At 39.0% G+C, this 19551-nt stretch overlaps 1 protein-coding gene across 1 annotated transcript in view; it reads right to left on the bottom strand.

Moving 5' to 3' along the window:
* Positions 1 to 1800: 1800 nt before the first annotated feature.
* Positions 1801 to 19551, bottom strand: part of LOC136443003 (basement membrane-specific heparan sulfate proteoglycan core protein-like) — a 100167-nt gene continuing 82416 nt past the window's right edge. The window contains exons 67-84 of the mRNA XM_066440048.1: positions 19225 to 19328; positions 17935 to 18062; positions 17340 to 17487; positions 16199 to 16371; positions 14984 to 15185; positions 14163 to 14331; positions 13139 to 13302; positions 12129 to 12282; positions 10351 to 10514; positions 9146 to 9367; positions 8640 to 8779; positions 8208 to 8312; positions 7439 to 7604; positions 6432 to 6724; positions 5809 to 5879; positions 5158 to 5241; positions 3187 to 3290; positions 1801 to 2645 (exon numbers count right to left, since the gene is read on the bottom strand). Coding sequence (XP_066296145.1) covers positions 2467 to 2645; positions 3187 to 3290; positions 5158 to 5241; positions 5809 to 5879; positions 6432 to 6724; positions 7439 to 7604; positions 8208 to 8312; positions 8640 to 8779; positions 9146 to 9367; positions 10351 to 10514; positions 12129 to 12282; positions 13139 to 13302; positions 14163 to 14331; positions 14984 to 15185; positions 16199 to 16371; positions 17340 to 17487; positions 17935 to 18062; positions 19225 to 19328 — 2770 coding nt within the window. The 3' untranslated portion in view covers positions 1801 to 2466. The remainder of the gene's footprint in view (positions 2646 to 3186; positions 3291 to 5157; positions 5242 to 5808; positions 5880 to 6431; positions 6725 to 7438; positions 7605 to 8207; positions 8313 to 8639; positions 8780 to 9145; positions 9368 to 10350; positions 10515 to 12128; positions 12283 to 13138; positions 13303 to 14162; positions 14332 to 14983; positions 15186 to 16198; positions 16372 to 17339; positions 17488 to 17934; positions 18063 to 19224; positions 19329 to 19551) is intronic.

Consider the following 19551-nt stretch of genomic DNA (forward strand, 5'->3'; position numbering starts at 1 on the left):
GTGAACTGGATTTACTGTTTATATCATTGAGTGAAGCATCCAACCAATCAAGCGACGTTATGTTAGCATAATCGTACATACATTCATGCATCGATGGTTACGCTATGGACATCCAAGGAGGTTGTGAATATATGATTTAGTTTCTATTCATTAATTTTTATTGCAATTGTACCCTGTTTATTATTATTTTGGAGGGCTACGTTGGAAATCAGTTACTCACCTAATAAATAAAGGGACTATCCTAAAAATTTATGGATGAAAACAATCTAAAAATCGACAACATGTCTCTTATACCTTGAAATTCAACAAACCTTAAGACAAAACACTTAGCAGTCTTTTCCTAATCTGAGTCATTCTTAAGTCATGCAGGAATTAGAATAGATCAGAAACAACTTTTTCGGCTTGTCAGTACGTTTTGCTTCGTTCCTGTGACCTTGCATTTTATCACTTCATTATCATATCATTATAAAGTGTTACGTGATGGATTTTGAATGTCATGTTTTCTTTATTATTTACAAAACTTTAGAAGACAAGTCACATGCTACATGGGTCGCCATTGGCATTCTTGATTGCATCAGCCACAACTCTCTAATAACAAACGTCTCGCAATTTTCATGATCATATCATTATTAAGTGTTACGTGATAGACTTTGAATGAGATTTTTCTATTGTTGTATTACTTACAAAACTTTAGAAGACGCGAGTCACATGCTACATGAGCCGCCATTGGCATTCTTGATTGCATCAGCCACAAATCTACAATAAAAAAATTATTACAATTTTCATCTCTCATCTCTAATTCTCACTCAATTGTTTGGACGGATAAGTCATTCAAATAAAAGTACGAAGGACTAATGCAGCATATCAGTAATCATTGAAATAAAAGTACGAAGGACTAGTGCAGCATATCTTTGTCAAATAAAAGTACGAAGGACTAGTGCAACATATCATTGTCACTTTTATTTCTGACAATCAGTGTAACAAAATGTACTTCATCTTAGGTAAGAGTGACCATTCATTAGTTTCTATAATTGTAAAGAACGCAGGCTATATAATCTGTCACAAGGCAAGATTGAACATATATGAGGTGAGGGGTTGTCTGCACAACAAAAGCATCTTAAAAACATAAATACAATAAGTTAGGAACTGACACGTGGCTGTTACTACAACAACCAATATGGCTGCTAAGTTAAAAACGTCTGTAGTAAAAGAATTAGGAACATTCCCTTGTTGTCTTACTACTGCACCATTTTCAAAAATAGCTCAGAAAGAGAGTGTAGGAGGACTTTGATATTGGCTGAATGGTTTTCTCTGTTTTATATAATTGGTATTTGAAAAAAAATCACAATACATAAGACATAATATACAAGTAGATATGGATTCAGTAGGTACTTGTCTACATTAAGTGATTAACCACAAAACAAATGGGTTCTTCTCGATACTTTTTCCCGATACACTAATGTCTGGATATCTTAGCCTTTTCTACCTGAAAAATATTCACATACAACCCGACTGCAGAAGTCAAAGCTATTTCTAGAGCGGAAAATCTGAACTGACCAAAAAAATCCAATAAAAATGCACCACATCACAGTTTTTCTTTTTCTTAAGTTTATACTAGTAGATGTCACCGCCCCTGAGGCGTCGCCAAAAATGTGTAGACCTAATACTGTCTGTGATTGTCTAAATAATGTTTCAGATCAACACAGCTAAGCATATAATTTATGTTAACGTTTTCCAATGAGAAGAAGATGTATGCTGTACTGTATAAAGGTGAAGAGACAACATAAGTTTTCAACAGTATAAAATGCCTGTAAAATGCTGTTCACATATTTCTGTATTCTCAAACAAAGCAATTTACAGGACAACTTCAAGCTTATACATGTAATAATCATAGCACATTTTTGAACTACCCTTTGTGGGTTGCAGCACTGAAGTTAGCACCACATTCGAAGCCTACATACATCAATTGACACTTCTAAATCACACCAGATCCATGTAGTTAAAAATGAGCTGACCTCACATCAGTGTGTATTATAAAAACAAGCACCACATTTTTACACATAGAACATGTTTAAAAACAGCAATATAAAACCTTAACAAGGATAAAAACCTCAGTGCTGTATTTTTCCACCATGCATGGGGTACAGATTTTGATTGTAATAATACGATACAAACAGAACTAACTACATATACTACTATTCTGTACAAAATTTCCACTTGAGTCCACATGGTTCAATTTCCGTCGACTGGGTATACATATAACCTACAAAACTACAACTACGTGGTATCTATATATATATAACATAAACACATATACCACAATTTTTTCTACTCTTTTATGAAAGTGATTCTGAATATACCAAGTGTTAAGTACATTTTTTTTCTTCATTTTTATCACTTTTCTTTGAAGGGGGGGTGGGGGTAACTTGTACTGACAAATTAGATACAACAAGGCTATATGGTGTGCTAGGGTAGTTCCTGTAGAGGAGGGGGTTGGGTGGGACAGGGTAGGACGTTGGATCCCCCTATGTTGTCCAGTAGTAAGTTTATTGGAGGCCGGTTTTGTAACCTGAGGTTGTAGACACAGCCGACCATCCCGGTGCGGTACTTGTCGCCCGTGTGTTTGGTGATGTCTGGCATACCACCTGAGGGAAAACACAAACATACAGGAGTGAGACATGTTTTATACATCTTGATAGAACACTAAAAATCAAAGGTGGTATCCCATGGCATAATGGCAGAGTGTTTGGCCCAAGACTCAGAGGTCCTGGGTTCGAATCTCCTGACATACCCCGTTGACGTTATGCCCTTGGGAAAGGTACTGAACACGGATTTCCTCACTTCAGTCAGGTAAAAACGAGACCCTAGCTTTGGTTAGGGACGTCCCTCGGATAAATGTAGACTAACTGTTTGAGGAAAGCCACACCTCGGGCATGCAAAAGAACCCACCACACTTATCGTAAAGAGTAGGGGTCACTTAACGGTCACTCAGCAATTGCCATCTAGTTCAAAGGGGGTCTGAAACTGAACTCATATGTATCTTCCACACACTATAAATTATATAAATTATAGAGAATTACTGTACACACAAAAGACAGTGTGTCAACTAGTGGTGACAATTACATTATCTGCATACAGTTGACAACAGTTGAGAAGTAAAAACAACATAAAAAGAAAGGAGCATACCTATGTATACACTGCCCTTTGCGTTTACACTCTGTAGGCTTCCACCTGACTTCCCAGGGATGGGTCTTCCTTCATCTATTGTTAGCTCTCCATTCTGCCCAGTTCTGGGGGAAATAAATAAGAAACAATTATAAGAATGTCAAAAGTTACTCATTACAAGCAACTGACTTGCAATGATCAAGAGATCAGTAGGCTTTAATGCCCCATTTACTGTTAAACTCAATTTGTATCGATCACTGGTGATACCACATTTAGACTACTGTTCTCAGGTATGGGCACCGCATACAAGATTGTATCAGCGCAAAGTAGAAGGTGTTCAAAGACGTGCTACCAAGTACATCTGTAATGATTACAAACTTAACTATAAGGACAGATTAACCCATACCAACCTTCTACCATTGTGTTACAGACGAGAACTTTTTGATATCTTATTTCTTTTCAAATGTTTCCGCAACGAGTACTGTACCAACATTTCTCATGTCCTCAATGTATCCAGACCTACTAGATCACTTCGCTCTACAGACCAATTCCAACTTGTACCACGGCCATGTAAAACTGAATCATTCTCATTCTCTTACTTTAGTCGTATTGCCGTCATCTGGAACAATTTACCACTAGACATTCGCCAACATATGTACTCAAACCTCACTCTACAGTCCGTTAAAAAACTCTTGATTTCATATTATAGATCCCGATTAAGTGACACATTTTCTGTTGATAACTTATGTACTTGGACGACCACTTGTCGTTGCTCATCTTGCATAGTGACATAGCTTAACCGTTTACCCTGTTTTCCTTATCATTTGACCTTATTACTCTCATTTTTTTAATGTACTTCTTTCAGTATTTGATGTCTTTCATTTATTGTTTTTATCTCAACTTTGTAAATTTTCTGGGGGAGTCGGCCTCGTAGAGGAACTAGATTCCTGTTGCCGGCTCCCCTCAGATTGTACGCAATCTGTGAATTTGAATAAACAACTGGATCACGGCTGTCTCCTGGAACCGTCCTTACGTCCCAGGACAGAAATTTGCTTCTTGGGACCAAGGAGGTTAAATACACATATTTAACCTCCTTGGTTTAACCTCATTGGTATTTAACCTTCTTGGAGGCTAAATACACGTATTTTACCTCCTTGTTGGGACGGGGAAAAAATCAACCCTTTCGATCCCAAAAATATCAAAATCAACCCTTTCGATCCCAAAAATATCAATTTTTTCAGGTAAAACTGATGAAAATGTATATTTTTTAGCTAATAATGACAGATTCACAATGAAAATTTAAAAAATCGGCTTCCAAACAATGAGTGGGACGGAAAAAAATTTAAAGCTGGAGACAGCTCTGAACTGAATAAAACTTTGAAACAGTCAGACGTTTCAGACAGCATCCGCTATCTTTCGTCAGTGACTAATTGAAAGAACTGGAGAACCTAGAATTATAAGAATGGCCTTCAAAACTGATTTCATGATGATATATACCTTTACACTGGAGGCATAAAAGCATAATCCATAACTACAAATAATTTCATGATGATATATACCTTTACACTGGAGGCATAAAAGCATAATCCATAACTAGAAAATCATATCAAATTATTAGCTAAATGTGACACATTCAAAATTTGTAATGTGTAACCATTAGCTAATTGTGACAAATATTTAAACAAAAATACATTGTCTTTTCATAAAACTTTGTATAACACTACCATGTTGTTGGTATTATTGATTTAATATGTACACACCCTGTAAGGTCATACAGGATCAATTAATGTAAACATACACAGTATGACATGAATGTAAACACTGCATAGTTGGACTACTGAAAAACCATTGTGCTTTTTTTATATAATTCACACAAAGACTTTTATGGCTAACGGCAAATGTGAAACAAAGGTAGAGGCAAAATATGCTCCTGGGACTATAAAATGAAAAATTCATTGATAACAAAAAAAAATAACAATAGACAGCATTTACCTGACAGTCTTGACGTGGTGCCATTCTCCGTCGTTAATTCTCTCCTCTGACTGAATGTTTGCCTCGCCACTACCCAGTTCATAGCTGGAAAATAGAGAAACACAGAATTACTACACTGGATCCTGTCACTCATAATTCTCTTAAATAAGTAGATATCATAATCATCATGATCATCATAGCAAGTCTAACCTACAGTATGTACCAATGGTCCGTAGAGAAGTATATAGAAGATCTATCTCCTACTAGGTACAACTATATGGAATCGTTTGACACCAAACTTGAGAAAGGCGCCTTCAGTTGCAACATTCAAAATTATGTTGTGACAAGTAACTATGTACTGGCTATGATTACTGAATACGGAATAATATCATAGCGATGACTTATTTTCATATACCGAATATGATCATGGAATATTGATTAGAAAGAAACGTTATTTTTTGGTTTTGTTCTATTTTTCTGTCATATGTCAAAAAATCCCTGACCTCCTCCCTTGAACTCTTGAAAAATGGCCACAGCCAAAAAGTATGTAAGGTTAAGTAAAGGTCAAATAAAGGTTGAAACATATAGAAGATATAAAGCTACTATTCTGGTAGAAAAATATTTTGTAAGTTCTAAAATCAACAAGAGTTTAATCAATACGAATGCACTGACCTGAAAACCAGGTATCCATCACTCACAGCTATGGAGATGAAGTCCATATTTCTGCCAGTGCTGCCTTCCTCCTGAGAAGAATAACACATCACAAGAAATCAGCATTGTTTATACACAATATACATTGTAGCAAGGCCTGGTGTTTACAATGTACATACACATCTCTAGGTTTCATTCTATCATATTAGAAAAAGCAAGTAACACTGATCGATTTAAACATGAAGAGAATCTACAAAATCTGACAAACTTTATGCCTCATATTTCAACCTGTTGATGCCTTTAGAGTGCACTTTCATGTCAATATTATGCCATCTTCATTGATATGATCTTAATTTTCATGTTCACAAAGATATGCAAAACTTAGCCTGTCCAGGACAAACATACTTAAAAGTTCTACTGAAGTACAAGGATAGCTGCCAGGATGACCTTGACCTTTGTCTTCCCAAGACCTACCCATATATACCAAATTCTATCACTGTCAATACATTCAGCCATTCTTAGTTATACTGATCACAAATATCTGGAAACACAATCAATCAAACACACAGAAAAGCACACGTCAAGACACACTCAAAACAATACCTCCATTTTTCATGGAGGTAACAACATGTGACCACACTCACCACACCCTGCCAGAAGATGACTCCGTTCCCCATGGTTGTTCTGAAGTGGAACTCGATGTACTCGGGCTCCGACCAGAACCCCCTCCCCATGATCTTGTTGGGCATCTCGATGTAGCCGTCCCTGTCGAAGGCCGCGGTGAAGTCGGCTAGTTCGACCTTCTCCTCGCAGTCCTTGCCCTTGTAGCCGAGAGGACACATGCAGCGGTAGTCGCTGCCCTGTTGTTCGCACTTTCCACCATTCAGACAGGGCGTCAGGACCTGGCAGGGGTTCAGGGCTGTCTCACAATGACGACCTGGAAAGGATTGAGTGTATTTGTTATGCCTTTGTTTTGAAAGTTGTTGTTCCTGCTGAAAAGACTATAGCTCTAGCACAGCAAAGACTTACATTCACTGAAAGTCATCTTGGAAAACTTCTCAGCTTACTGTAATTCTTGATTTGTTAACAGTAACTTAATTTCAGCTGATTTAACGGTCGCTAGTCAACAGCTAAAATATCATCATTGCAAATATTTGATCACTAATATTTGAGACTGCAATGTTTGTTCCCACCATTAAAATTAAGTGCCCTAACCTATTCCATTTTCCCCAAACCACTATATATTTCCTGCCACTATATTAAAGTGATTTACAGTAACTTGATTACGATATGTTCTTGATAAAAGTATACTTAAGAGCTGAGCTGACAGAGCTGCTTGGAAGCACGGTGTGAAGACTAGCCAATTGCTGCCCACCCCTATGTCAGGGACCCCAGCAGCAGTATAATCAAATAATGGACAGATACCACTTAAACATGTGGTCAAAAGTATTCATTCACAATCCCCATATTGTATTGCCTTGTCTTGTGCATCATAGGACCAGGTACCAAAGTGTACGGTAGTGATTCAACCCTCCACAAGTTGACTTGTTTCTCTAAATGAGGCTGTGATTTGATTTTGAATCTGTTCTTTTCCCTTCCTAAATGGCAAAGATGATCAAGCCTTGTAAAGTTTTCAAGATCGAAGAAGTACCTTCAAACTGCGGGGAACACCGGCAGACGTAGTTGTCTCCCATCTGGATGCATGTGGCTCCATTCTGGCACGGCGCTCGGTCGCACGTCCGCTCCCCACAGTCCTGGATGTTGGCACTGTCCAGTACAGCGTTGACCAGGTCCAGCGAGATAGAGTTCACTTGAACCTGTACGAATATGGTTAGCAACGCCACATATTTCTCAAGAAAATTTTTTACTCAAATACATATCATTGAATGCCTGTGGAAGATATAAATGCAAAATGATTTACTGTTTTGGCCTCAGAAGTCATGAGTAATGACTGTTTTTTCTGTTGGCTAGTTGCTAGAAATATAGCTGGTATAATAATTTTGCACTAAGGCCACACCAATTTAATTTCTTGGTTAACAGATATTTTTTAAATTTAACACAAGGACATTATTAAAACAGAAGGCTGGGGTGAAAACTTGCACCTGACCCTGTTCACTCCCTGAAACTGTGTGCACCAAAGTACAAACTTTCCTCTGAGATTCTGTTTTCATGTTGATTTTCCAATCTAGCATTTTTTTTCAAATTCTGTTCACCAAGAAATTAAATTGATGCGGCCTAACAAGTGAATGGCTAATTATTAACATCATAAACAATGTATAGTACCAATAGGACCTTTTACATTTTCTGGTTTGTATGGAATTCATATTGCTCACTTACTTCATATAGATGCCAACATAAAAAGGAATGATGAGCAGAATAACACAAATTCATTTCTATGTCAGAAAAGGTTGGTTACTCACAGAAGCAATGCAGCCGAACAGGCCCTTGCTAACTCCAACTCTGTCAGGAAGGTCGTCAAAGCTCTCCATCCCTCCCAAGTGCAGAGGCATCCTCAAGTTCACGCCCTGTCAAATGCAGAAAATAATGTTTGTCTACGATGTACAAGAACATGCTAATGTCTTGGATACTGTCATTTCTACCGTAGATATTAAAATAATTCTTGTGTTTGTATGCTAACTGCAAGTCAGGGAATAACAAGCTCTAAAATTCCTTGTGAAGGAGTTTGTAAAGAGAGTTCAGGATTTCGTAGCCTGACTAAGCAGGCCCCTAGTGAAAAGGGGTTCCATAGAGCCCTGGACATTGACAGTTTGTGTACCTAGCCTAGATTAAACATCTATTTCAACTGGTAAAACAGTTTCAGCACAACAAACCACAAGCAACAATTTTTGTACCTGAGTGTTTCCTGGTGACTGGCCCTTTGTAGCTTCCAGTCCATCCAGACTCAAGGACCCGTCCTTCAGGTCTCGCTCAGCCTTGATGGTGTGCCAGGTGTCCATGCTCACATTCTTCGAACTCCTAATAATGGCTGGACCTATGGTAGAAAGAGTACACAATGATATTACAGTGCGTGAGACTAAGCAATACTAATACATTACCTATATGTTTGTTTTCTTGATTCATACACATTTACAAAATATCAATTTTTCCCTCCGGGAAAAATGGAGGTTATATTTCAAGCAGCTGCATTTGTGTTTGCATGTGTGTTTGTTTGTGAGTGTGTGTGTGAATCAATAAAAAATGGTTTATTGATAAAAAAGGTATTGCAGGCAAGGGCTGAATACCTGTGTGTGTGAGTGTGTGTCTGTGTGTACGGGACAACTTGAGAAGGTATGTACGGATTGTTTTAATATCTAGCATGTGGTTAGGTCTTAATTTTGAGCCTCAAGATTTTCCGTACCTGATCCACTATCAAATCTGAACTCGACTGCTCCGTCCTTGACTGCCAGAGAGATGAAGTCGCCGGAGCCGGACAGCCTCTGTCCGTTAAACAGTAGCAGCCCGTCCGTGAGACTGTCCAACTTGAACTCCATGGTGATCCGGGTCTGTCGCTGGACGTTCTGCATGGTCTGGTACGCGATGAAAGAGTTCCCACTGAAGGCTGGCTCGACGATCACAATACCTAAGAAGAAGATGTTAAAAACATAAGTTATCCTCCATTGAATGATACATGTACATACGTTTTCCTGTTTTGGTGTAAAGTTTTTAAACAGCATATGTGTGTTCAAAGTTCATGGCACCTTTTAGTCCTTGCTTCATAAGATAACCACTTATATAAAAGGAAAGGAAAGCGATCTCGATCCAGTTAAGCTCACTGATGAAGAGCTACTCTTCCACTGGTCGTGACAGAGAAGACAGATGTTATGTACAGTATTTACAGGTTCATTGAACCAGGGAAATTCACCTAGCCCTTTTCAACAAGCACAATGAACATTGGACCACGGCATAACGTCCCGTCGTAAGGACTGCGACCCTTTCCGGTAGCGTGCATGTCCGGTGAGTGACACAGCCGGGATCGAACTCGCGGCCTCTAGTTCCAGAGGTAAGATCGTTAACCACTGGACTACGCACGCTACCACACATTTCACTATATAATCTAGTGCCTTTATTTGTATAACTAAGAGATATATGGAGCTGTAGTAAAAAAATGTTGCTTGAGTTGATTTCTAGAGGTAGTAAGTTACAGTAAATCTTCGCAATGGTTTTATTTTCGTGGCTTTCACCGTGACCTGTCCACTGCAAATTCATGATTATGCGTTTACTGTGCTACAGAATTGTTTCAATTGTGAACATGAAACATTGTAAAAACGTCCCTTTTCCTTCTACCATTAGGCCACACCAATTTAATTTCTTGGTTAACAGATCTAAAAAAAATGCTCGATTGGAAAATCAACATGAAAACAGAATCGCAGAGGAAAGTTTCTACTTTGGTGCACACAGTTTCAGGGAGTGAACAGGGTCAGGTGCAAGTTTTCACCCCAGCCTTCTGTTTTAATGATGCCCTCGTGCTAAAATGTAGCCAAAAAATCTGTTAACCAAGAAATTAGATTGGTGTGGCTTTAAACTACGTCCCTGCAAAAGTAATCAAATTTACAGTATTCTTACCTGTGCCACACCTGACACCTGTTCTGCCGATGGGACATGAGCAGGTGAATCCTGTGGGGCCAGGATCGTTGTTACACTTGCCACCTGGTCCACAGGCACCTGGATAACAGCGTTCCCCCACACCTTCACATGTCCGCCCGCTGTAACCCTCCGGACACTCACATCTGGGGAACACAAAAGGGCAGGTTGTTAGCCTTTAGTACACTGAAGCAGCCATTTGACACCTGATTCCCTATTGCTTACAGGGTTTGGCAGCAGGGAGAATGTTAACAGTCTAAGACAATGAAAGATCAAAGAAAGATTGCAAGAGTGGATGAAATAAAGAATAGTCAAATACATTTGTACAGAAAGGTTTTGAGATCATTGTTCACAGTGCTTAAACCATTGAACAACGAAGTTTTTTGTCAGTTTTAGGTATTACTAAACACTGAGGCTTTGGAACGCTTGAGGAATTAGAAAAAAAACACTTTCCAATTCTGTAAATTTTAGCCAAGTTATTAACCTTTCTTTCATCATATCACTGTTCTTACCATTCACAAGGGAAAAAATTGATGCTTTTATTCATTTATAATAAAGTTGTTCTGACTTTTGTATCAATCATGTCAATCTTTTTTAAATTTATAACATTCACCCTAAAATGGGTGGGGTTGGTCTTTTGAACTGAATTACCTTTCCCAAATCACATATTTTTGTTATCGTTATTGATTTTTTTTCTTGTATCCTGCTTTTTTCTGTGACCAAAACATGGGGATCAATCAGCAATATGACTAACGACCTTCACTAGGCCATTCAACCTTGCTCAAAATATGATGGCGTGTACATTATACTTTAAATGCATTTAAGTTCGCATGGTTTCCATTTCGCACCAAGGCGAAAATGGATTGTTTGGGTGGTTTTAAGTTTGCGGCAGTGCTTTAGTCACACACTGCTACAGTATTGGACAAAATTGTTCGTTGTGAAGCTGTCACAGCGAAAACCGCAAACATAAAAACACCGCGAACATTTCTGTATTTACAGTAAGTCATCTATACATTCAATGATACACCAAGCTTAACTTTTGTGTAAGAGACTAGTTTGTAACACATGTATACATTGTATAACAGACACGTACTGCAACCTTCTTTTTCAGTGCTTCGTCATGCTATTTACATGACAGTCAGGATATACGTCGATGAAGGATAGACATCCAGGTTATAAAATACGCCAAGAGCAAGTTACACATTGACAAGTAAGTGGATATGATTTGGGAAACGGTCAGACGTTTTAAGTAGCACCCACTACTTTTTCGTAAGTGACTCTGAGCAAGATTTGTCAATCAGTAGGTTTTTTTACCATGAACTAGGATATAACAATGGGGGGGACAATCAGGATATAACAGTGGAGAATGCCACTGCATCTCAAAAATAGAAGAAAAAAATCCCATATCATATCCATAATCTTTATCAAAAGACTTTTTGTTTCTTTAATTTACAATGCTGACCTAAACAGTGGTGAAGACCACTCCATCTCAACAACAGTCAAACCCTCCCATACAAACAATTACTGTAAATTAAGAAATGTTTGCGGGGATTTGATTTCGCAGTACGAAGAAAATGGAGTGTTCGCGGAGCTCGCCTTTGAAACAATAGTAGCTCTACAGTCACACAATGGAACGGCTTTTTGCGGTAAAGAGTACACCGCGTAAACTGCGAACATAAAACCACTGCAAACATTTCTGCATTTACAGTATATCACTAAAAGCCTTTGCATCCATCAGAAGACCTTTCAACAATACTGACCTGAATCCATATTCCGTTGTTGCCTCCACGCAGGTTCCTCCATTTTTACAGGGCTTGTCGGCGCAGGTGGGACAGTCGGACACGCCCACGATGTTGATGGCATCACTGGCCAGGTTTACACTTGCAGCACTGATCTCAAGTCTACTCAGACAGCCTGGAATTCACAACCATCAACATTTATATAGAGGAATTTCATTTTAAAGGGAACCAAAGCAATATTAGGGCCCAAAATATGGAAATAAATAAAATGCTGAAATCTTTATTGTAGTGACATGTACTAAAAACTATTTAGCACATTTGCGCAATAACTTTATACTTTGAGCATTTTAAAACAGCGCAAAAATGTGCTGTACGATGATTCCCTTAGTTTCGCGAGCCTACAAAAACCCTGGCGACGATTTTCAGTGAGTTGTCACATCACAACGACGTCATATTTTTGCATAATGGGCGTCGCTAATTTTGTTCGAACTAATTATGTATAGAAATTACTTTCAAATTTCTGATTTTTGGGCCCTAATATTGCTTGAGTTTCCTTTAACACTGACTTTTTTACAGCTTGTGTGTAAAAAAATCTTCCTGATCTTGTAAATTTAAGCCAATGAAGAAAAAAAAGGCACTGTTCTTTCAAAGTGTCACTGTTTATATAATTCATATGCATCAATTAAGCTTTCACTTAATCTAATTTGAACACAACATTCACAAGATTGTCTTTGAAATTACATCTATTCAAACATTACGACCAACATGGTGCCAAGAGTAATTCAAGCTCAACAGAAGTATTAAAGACAACATATATGTACACAGAAGTAGGGAAATCCCTATTCTTGTAAGAAACAACTTAACATTTCTGCTAAGTCGCACAATATTTGTATTGGTATAAGACTACCAATATAATAGGTGGAGAGAAAAGATGAAAATTTCAGATTGACATTTGATAATTATGACATTTATTGAAAGAAAAAAGATTTATAATAGATGTTATCAAGAGACAAATTTGTGACAAAACTTACCAATGAAGCCAGATTTTAACCCAGAAGCTGTTGATATGGCGGCGTAGTCGGGAACTCCGCCCACGTGCAGCGGTTCGATCAGGTCCAGACCGCGGAAGTTGCCCTGAGACGTACCGTTAACGGCCGGGAGACCGTCCACAGACAGGGAACCAAACCTGCTGTTCCTGTTTGCACAAAAACAACAGAATTTTTGTGACTACTGTGCTTCATACATGCAGTATTGGTAGTTGTTAAGACAGTCAGTATAAAAACACTAAGTAACAGATTTTATAAATTTTCATCTCTTGACTACACCTTGACCTTTACATCAACTGTCATAATGATATATATTAGAATACAACACGCGTACGGTGTATTCCGTATACCCGAGGGAGGGCTGGGATCGATGGTGATGCGGAATACTGACATACACCATGTTGCACTTTTTTTATGTCATACCCACACAAAGAACACACATTCAATGCGAAATGTGCTAGAAATAAAGAGAGTTTTGTGTCCTCGAACAAAATACTTTGTAACGACATCAAATTCCAACGTCTGAATCCAGTATTCAAATTTTTGACAGGGACACAACCGGCGCACTCAAAGCAAGTTCGAATCGTTTAAATCGAACTAGGGAAGCCTGTAAAGTACGTATCGGTCCGAATACCCATATCAAAGGTTATCGCGGCCCCGGTATGATATAAAATGACATACATGTACCATCCCCGTCCCTGTGATTGTACATGTACGACTGAGAAAGTGGCATTAGCAACATCCATCATACTCTGTAACATTACTAGGTGATAAACCAGGTATATAGATTAGGTTGACCCAAATGTGAAGAAAAACACGACGTGAATTTCGACACGTCACATATTTGGCATGCGTTTCCTCTCCACAACAAGGCTTGACACATATTTCTTGAGCGCAATTGAGGTGGTCAACATGCTTGTGCCAACACCGCGTGTGGTGATGAAACTCACGCTGTGTATTTCTTCACCTGAAGTACCCAAAGTATAGCTCAATAAACCCCATGCCCTACCTCTTCAGCACCACAGTATGAAACCTCCCCAGCTCCAGTGCATTCTTGCTGCGGATGACGGCCGCTCCCGACCCCACGTCAAAGCGGAACTCCACGTACCCCTCCGACAGTCCCAGTGACATGAAGTCACCGGCGCCTCCGTTCTTCTGACCATTGTACAGAATCAACCCTACGACAAGAGAAATAAGAATTTAGGCCGGACGTATCGGGGAAGATAATATAGTGTAGCCGAGAAAGGTTTCCCACTTTGAGAGGAAAGGGGCGAAGACATTATCACCGCGTCTCTTGGCCCGAACAGCCAATCAGCGCTCAACAACAAACCATGCGGTCGATGCCACGGGGATCCCCCAAACCAGTTCATCCCAGTTCATCCACAGGGTAAACTCTCCCGGGCGAACCTAAGAGTTTCCCTTTTTAGATAATGATATTAATATATCTATTCGCGATTTGAGATTTTCGTGGAAAGAAAATACATCTAATTCAGTGAAAAGCTGGCGTCTTTTTACTGTCATTTTTACATTTTCAGAGGCATTTACACGTACTGAACAATTTTTTCATTCCTCTCTCTGCCACAGCTATTGAAAAGTTTGAGCAAGAGTAGAACCTTGAGGCAAATAGCAGTGGACAACCTCAAGTCAACTATTAACGTTACAGCACTACATGTAGGTGCCTTCTTTCTGTTTGTTGAATACATTGAATAATCGAATACTTAAAATGGGGAATATTTAGCTTTATGTTACATAAAATAAACTTACAAGTTACTACCTTATGGCTAATACGTCATTTCGATTTCAAATGTTTGAGAAAAATAATCTCTTTACCTTCAGTGCTTTCAGGCTTGAAGGACACTTCAATGTCAAACTGTAGGTAGGCCTCGCGGAGTGTGGGGAAGGTCATGTAGGACAGGGGAGTCTGGGTGAAGTATGGGATCAACTCTCCGACATTTAGAATGGCACGGAACTCAGCCGCTCCTTCGTCATTCCTGGCTGAACAGATGTAAGCACCTGCGTCTTCCTTTGTGATCTATATGATGACACAAAGTACAACAATAACGACTCAATACAAAATACTCATTGAGTACATGCAAGTATCCTGTTATCCATGCACACAACTTCATATATGTACTACTGTAACATAGGAGCTGTTGTAATACTGTAAATGTATTTAAAGCTTGCGTGGCTTTTATTTCGGCGAAAATTGAGTGTTTGCGGTGGTTTTAAGTTTACGGCAGCACTATGGTCACAGTATTGGACAAAAATGTTTGTGGTGGTTTAAAGTTCGCGGTGAAACGGTTGCCGCGAAAACCACGAACATAAAACCACATTTCTGAATTTACAGTCTTAAGCTAGGGAACAAACTCAGAGACAGATTAATAAAAAAGAAATTGGTGTTAAAAATCAACTCACGGCTATTCGATTTAATACATCAAGGATGTGGCAAATGAAATCTACGTCTCGTTCACTCTATACACACAGTGCTTTATCTAGTGACAATCTTGTCATTATTCCACCACTGAGGGTTTAAGGTCTCATTGATGTATTACTTCCTACCCAAGAAATCAATAGCTGCATGAACTCGTGTTAATGGGGGTGGGAAATTCCCTTTTGGCGAGTTTAACTGATCTCAAGCATCAAACTGATGAAAGTTTGCGTGTAACTGAAGAAATTAGCAAAATTTCAAATTTCAGCAGCCGCGCATTTTCGGACATGCACAGTTCTGGGTTTTGGGTGGTGCGGTTGTACGCTTGCAGCTGGAAAGTGCCTTTTGTTGGGTGTAGTTAAGTGCAGTTTGTAATTGCCATAAACAGAGATTGTATGTAGTGAAGTTGTTGGCAAGTTTTTTTACATAATCTAGGGTAAATGCTCTCAACATAGAATGAATGACCTTGGTGCATTTCCTAAAGCTTCATTATAAAAGCGCCCATATAAAACATGTGTTATAACATAGAAGTCTATTGGGAAGAAAAAACTTATGAATGAGACCTTAAATTGAATAGATCACTACAAGATATAGTCACTTCTTAAAGGATCACTTACAGAAGGAATTGTGAGGACTCCGTTGTCGATCATGTGGTCATCAGGAAGGTCGCCATTCTCCTTCCTCCAGGTGATTTCAGGTGGCGGGGACCCACTCGCCAAGCAGGTGAAGACAGCTGTGGAGCCCAGCATCACATTACGGACCTCTGGTTTCACTGTCATGGTCGGCGCAGCTAGAGTGGGAGGGGGGGCAACATAATCATCAAAAACTATGTTCCAGTAGTTGGATAAACAGTATACCCTTAAGCTAAAAACAAAGTAGTGTGATTTTAAAACTGAAATTGCTTTTACTTCCATACTTCCGTATACTGTATGAACATCAATTACTACATTAGATTGCTGCTGTACATAGATATCAAATACAGTAAGTAATAAGTTACATATAAATATCTTCATTGACCAGGGCTCTAAAAAAACTGGGTGCATGTGCATCTTTGCACAACCAAAATTGGAGCTGTGCACCTAACTTTTGACAGTGGGTGCACCAGTGCACCTAGATATTTTTGTAGACTATAGGTACTATTGTACACTGGTATACAAAATATTCTTGAAATTTAGGTATGTGAAAAGGTTATATAACTTTGTTTGCTGCATTACTTTAAAATATCTAGGTGCACTGGTGCACCCAGATATTTTTATAGGCTGTAGGTACTATTATACTGTTATACAAAACATTCTTGAAATTTAGGTATCTGAAAAGGTAAGATAACTTTGTTTGCTGCATTACTTTAAAATTTTGAAGTTAGTTATGGAATTTCAGATTTAAGTTGTTAAGAGAGGCAGTATTTGTAAATACGTTTCGCTGACTTTATCTTATGTTGTGGACCCAAAATTCTTTCTGTGCAAGCAGTAACAAGACCATAGAACTTCCAGGTCAAAAGATACAACAAAACAGAAGTTCTGCTGCAGTACCAAGGTCAAATACCAAGGGGCCGAAAATCGACCTTGACATTTGTATTCCCACCACCTATCCACATACCAAATATCATCATAATCCATCCAGAGGTTTGGTTTTTGAGTTATGCGGGCCACAAAAGTAAAAAACACACAAACACACAGACAGACAGAAAGACAGACACAACTATATCTCCATTTTTATGAGGATAATAACCATGAAGTTTGATTCAAATGGAACTCCTACCTTCCAGGCTGAGGGTCACTTCCTGGTTCTCTGACCCAAACTGGTTGGAGGCCTGACACTGGTACCGACCCTCGTCTCCGGGCCTCACCGCAGGGATGGTCAGGACGCCGTCTCGAACCTCTGCATTGTCGGGTAGTCTCCCATCAATCTGGCAGGATGGGCAAACGTGTTTAAGGTCTCATTCATGTGTTACTCTAAAAGAATCCGTACCCAAAAAATTAACGGCTGCATGAATGTGTGTTTATATCGGTGGGAAATTCCCTTTTAGCCTTTTAACTGATCTCAAGCGTCAAACTGATGAAGGCTTGTTTGTAACTGAAGATATTAGCAAGTAAAGTTTGGCAGCCACGTGTGAGGTCGGACGTGCACAGCCCGGCACTGTGGGTGATGCGGTCGCTTACAGCAGGAAAGTGCCTTGTTTGGGGTGTAGCTAAGTGCAGTTTGTAAATGCTATAAAAGAGATTGTGTGTAGTGAAAATGTTGGCAGTTCAGTTAATTATTAGGTTGCATGACGTGCATCAAAAACACAGGCAAGTGTACGCACATGCACAACTTGCGTTCAAAATAACAACAAGAAAAAAAGAACAACAAATACCTTTGTCCACTCTATCAGAGGCCTGGGCTGCCCAGAAGCTGAGCAGTCAAACTCCACCCTCTCTCCTATGCGCACCATCTGCACTGCTGTCTTAAGATTGATTTCTACCGCAGGAGGCTCTGCTGTAACTGTAAGAAACATGAACCCCACAAAGTGTTAGTAACTATAAGTACTTTTGCCTTCTCAGAGTGCAAGTACCCCCCTTTTGTAAAAGAGCGTCTCCACTGCTTGCAAGGGCTAAATCTAGTCACGCTAACTAGCATGTAAAAGTCCTTGGTACTGAAATTATGTTCACACTAACTAACATGCACCTCTCCTAGGTACTGAAATTGTGTTCATACTGACTAACATGTACCTCTCTGTGGTACTGAAATTATGTTCACACTAACTAACATGTACCTCTCCTTGGAACTCAAATTGTGTTCATACTAACATGTACCTCTCCTTGGCACTGAAATTCTGTCTACACTAAGTAAAATGTACCTCTCATTGGTACTGAAACTATGTTCACACTAAGTATCATGTACCTCTCCTTGGTACTGAAATTGTGTTCACACTAAGTAACATGTACCTCTCCTTGGTACTGAAATTGTGTTCACACTAAAATGTACCTCTCCTTGGTATTGAAATTGTGTTCATACTAACATGTACCTCTCCTTGGTACTGAAATTGTGTTCACACTAACTAACATGTACCTCTCCTTGGTACTGAAATTATGTTCACACTAAGTAACATGTACCTCTCCTTGGTACTGAAATTGTGTTCATACTAACTAACATGTACCTTTCCTTGGTACTGAAATTATGTTCACACTAAGTAACACGTACCACTCCTTGGTACTGAAATTATGTTCACACAAAGTAACATGTACCTCTCCTTGGTACTGAAATTGTGTTCACACTAAGTAACATGTACCTCTCCTTGGTACTGAAATTGTGTTCACACTAAGTAACATGTACCTCTCCTTGGTACTGAAATTGTGTTCATAATAACTAACATGTACCTCTCCTTGGTACTGAAATTATGTTCACACAAAGTAACATGTACCTCTCCTTGGTACTGAAATTATGTTCACACTAAGTAACACGTACCTCTCCTTGGTACTGAAATTGTGTTCATAATAACTAACATGTACCTCTCCTTGGTACTGAAATTGTGTTCATAATAACTAACATGTACCTCTCCTTGGTACTGAAATTGTGTTCGTAATAACTAACATGTACCTGTCCTTGGTACTGAAAAGCACTAAGCATTAAGATGAACAAACGGTGTGTTTTGTAATTGTCTTACCTCCCCCAGTTACTCGCAAGGTGGCCTTCTCTTCAGTACTTCCCAGATTGTTAGATGCTGCACAAATATACGTCCCAGCATCCTCAGGTTTGAGATTTGGAATTCTGTGATGAAGAAGATATCACATTAATATCTTATATGACGTGAAGTATTTCTATGACTACCAGTTGATTATCATAGTTTTTTTTTTATCTCAATACATTGGGGGAGAAAATTGTGGACGTATTAGAATGTTGAAGTTTTTTGTAGCCGTCTTTTTTCATGAATTACAAAATAGAATAGCTTTAATAAGCACTGTAAAACATAATGAGAGCAGGTATCATAACA

Source organism: Branchiostoma lanceolatum, chromosome 10 (genome assembly GCF_035083965.1).
Source record: "Branchiostoma lanceolatum isolate klBraLanc5 chromosome 10, klBraLanc5.hap2, whole genome shotgun sequence".
Classification (NCBI taxonomy): Eukaryota; Metazoa; Chordata; class Leptocardii; order Amphioxiformes; family Branchiostomatidae; genus Branchiostoma; species Branchiostoma lanceolatum.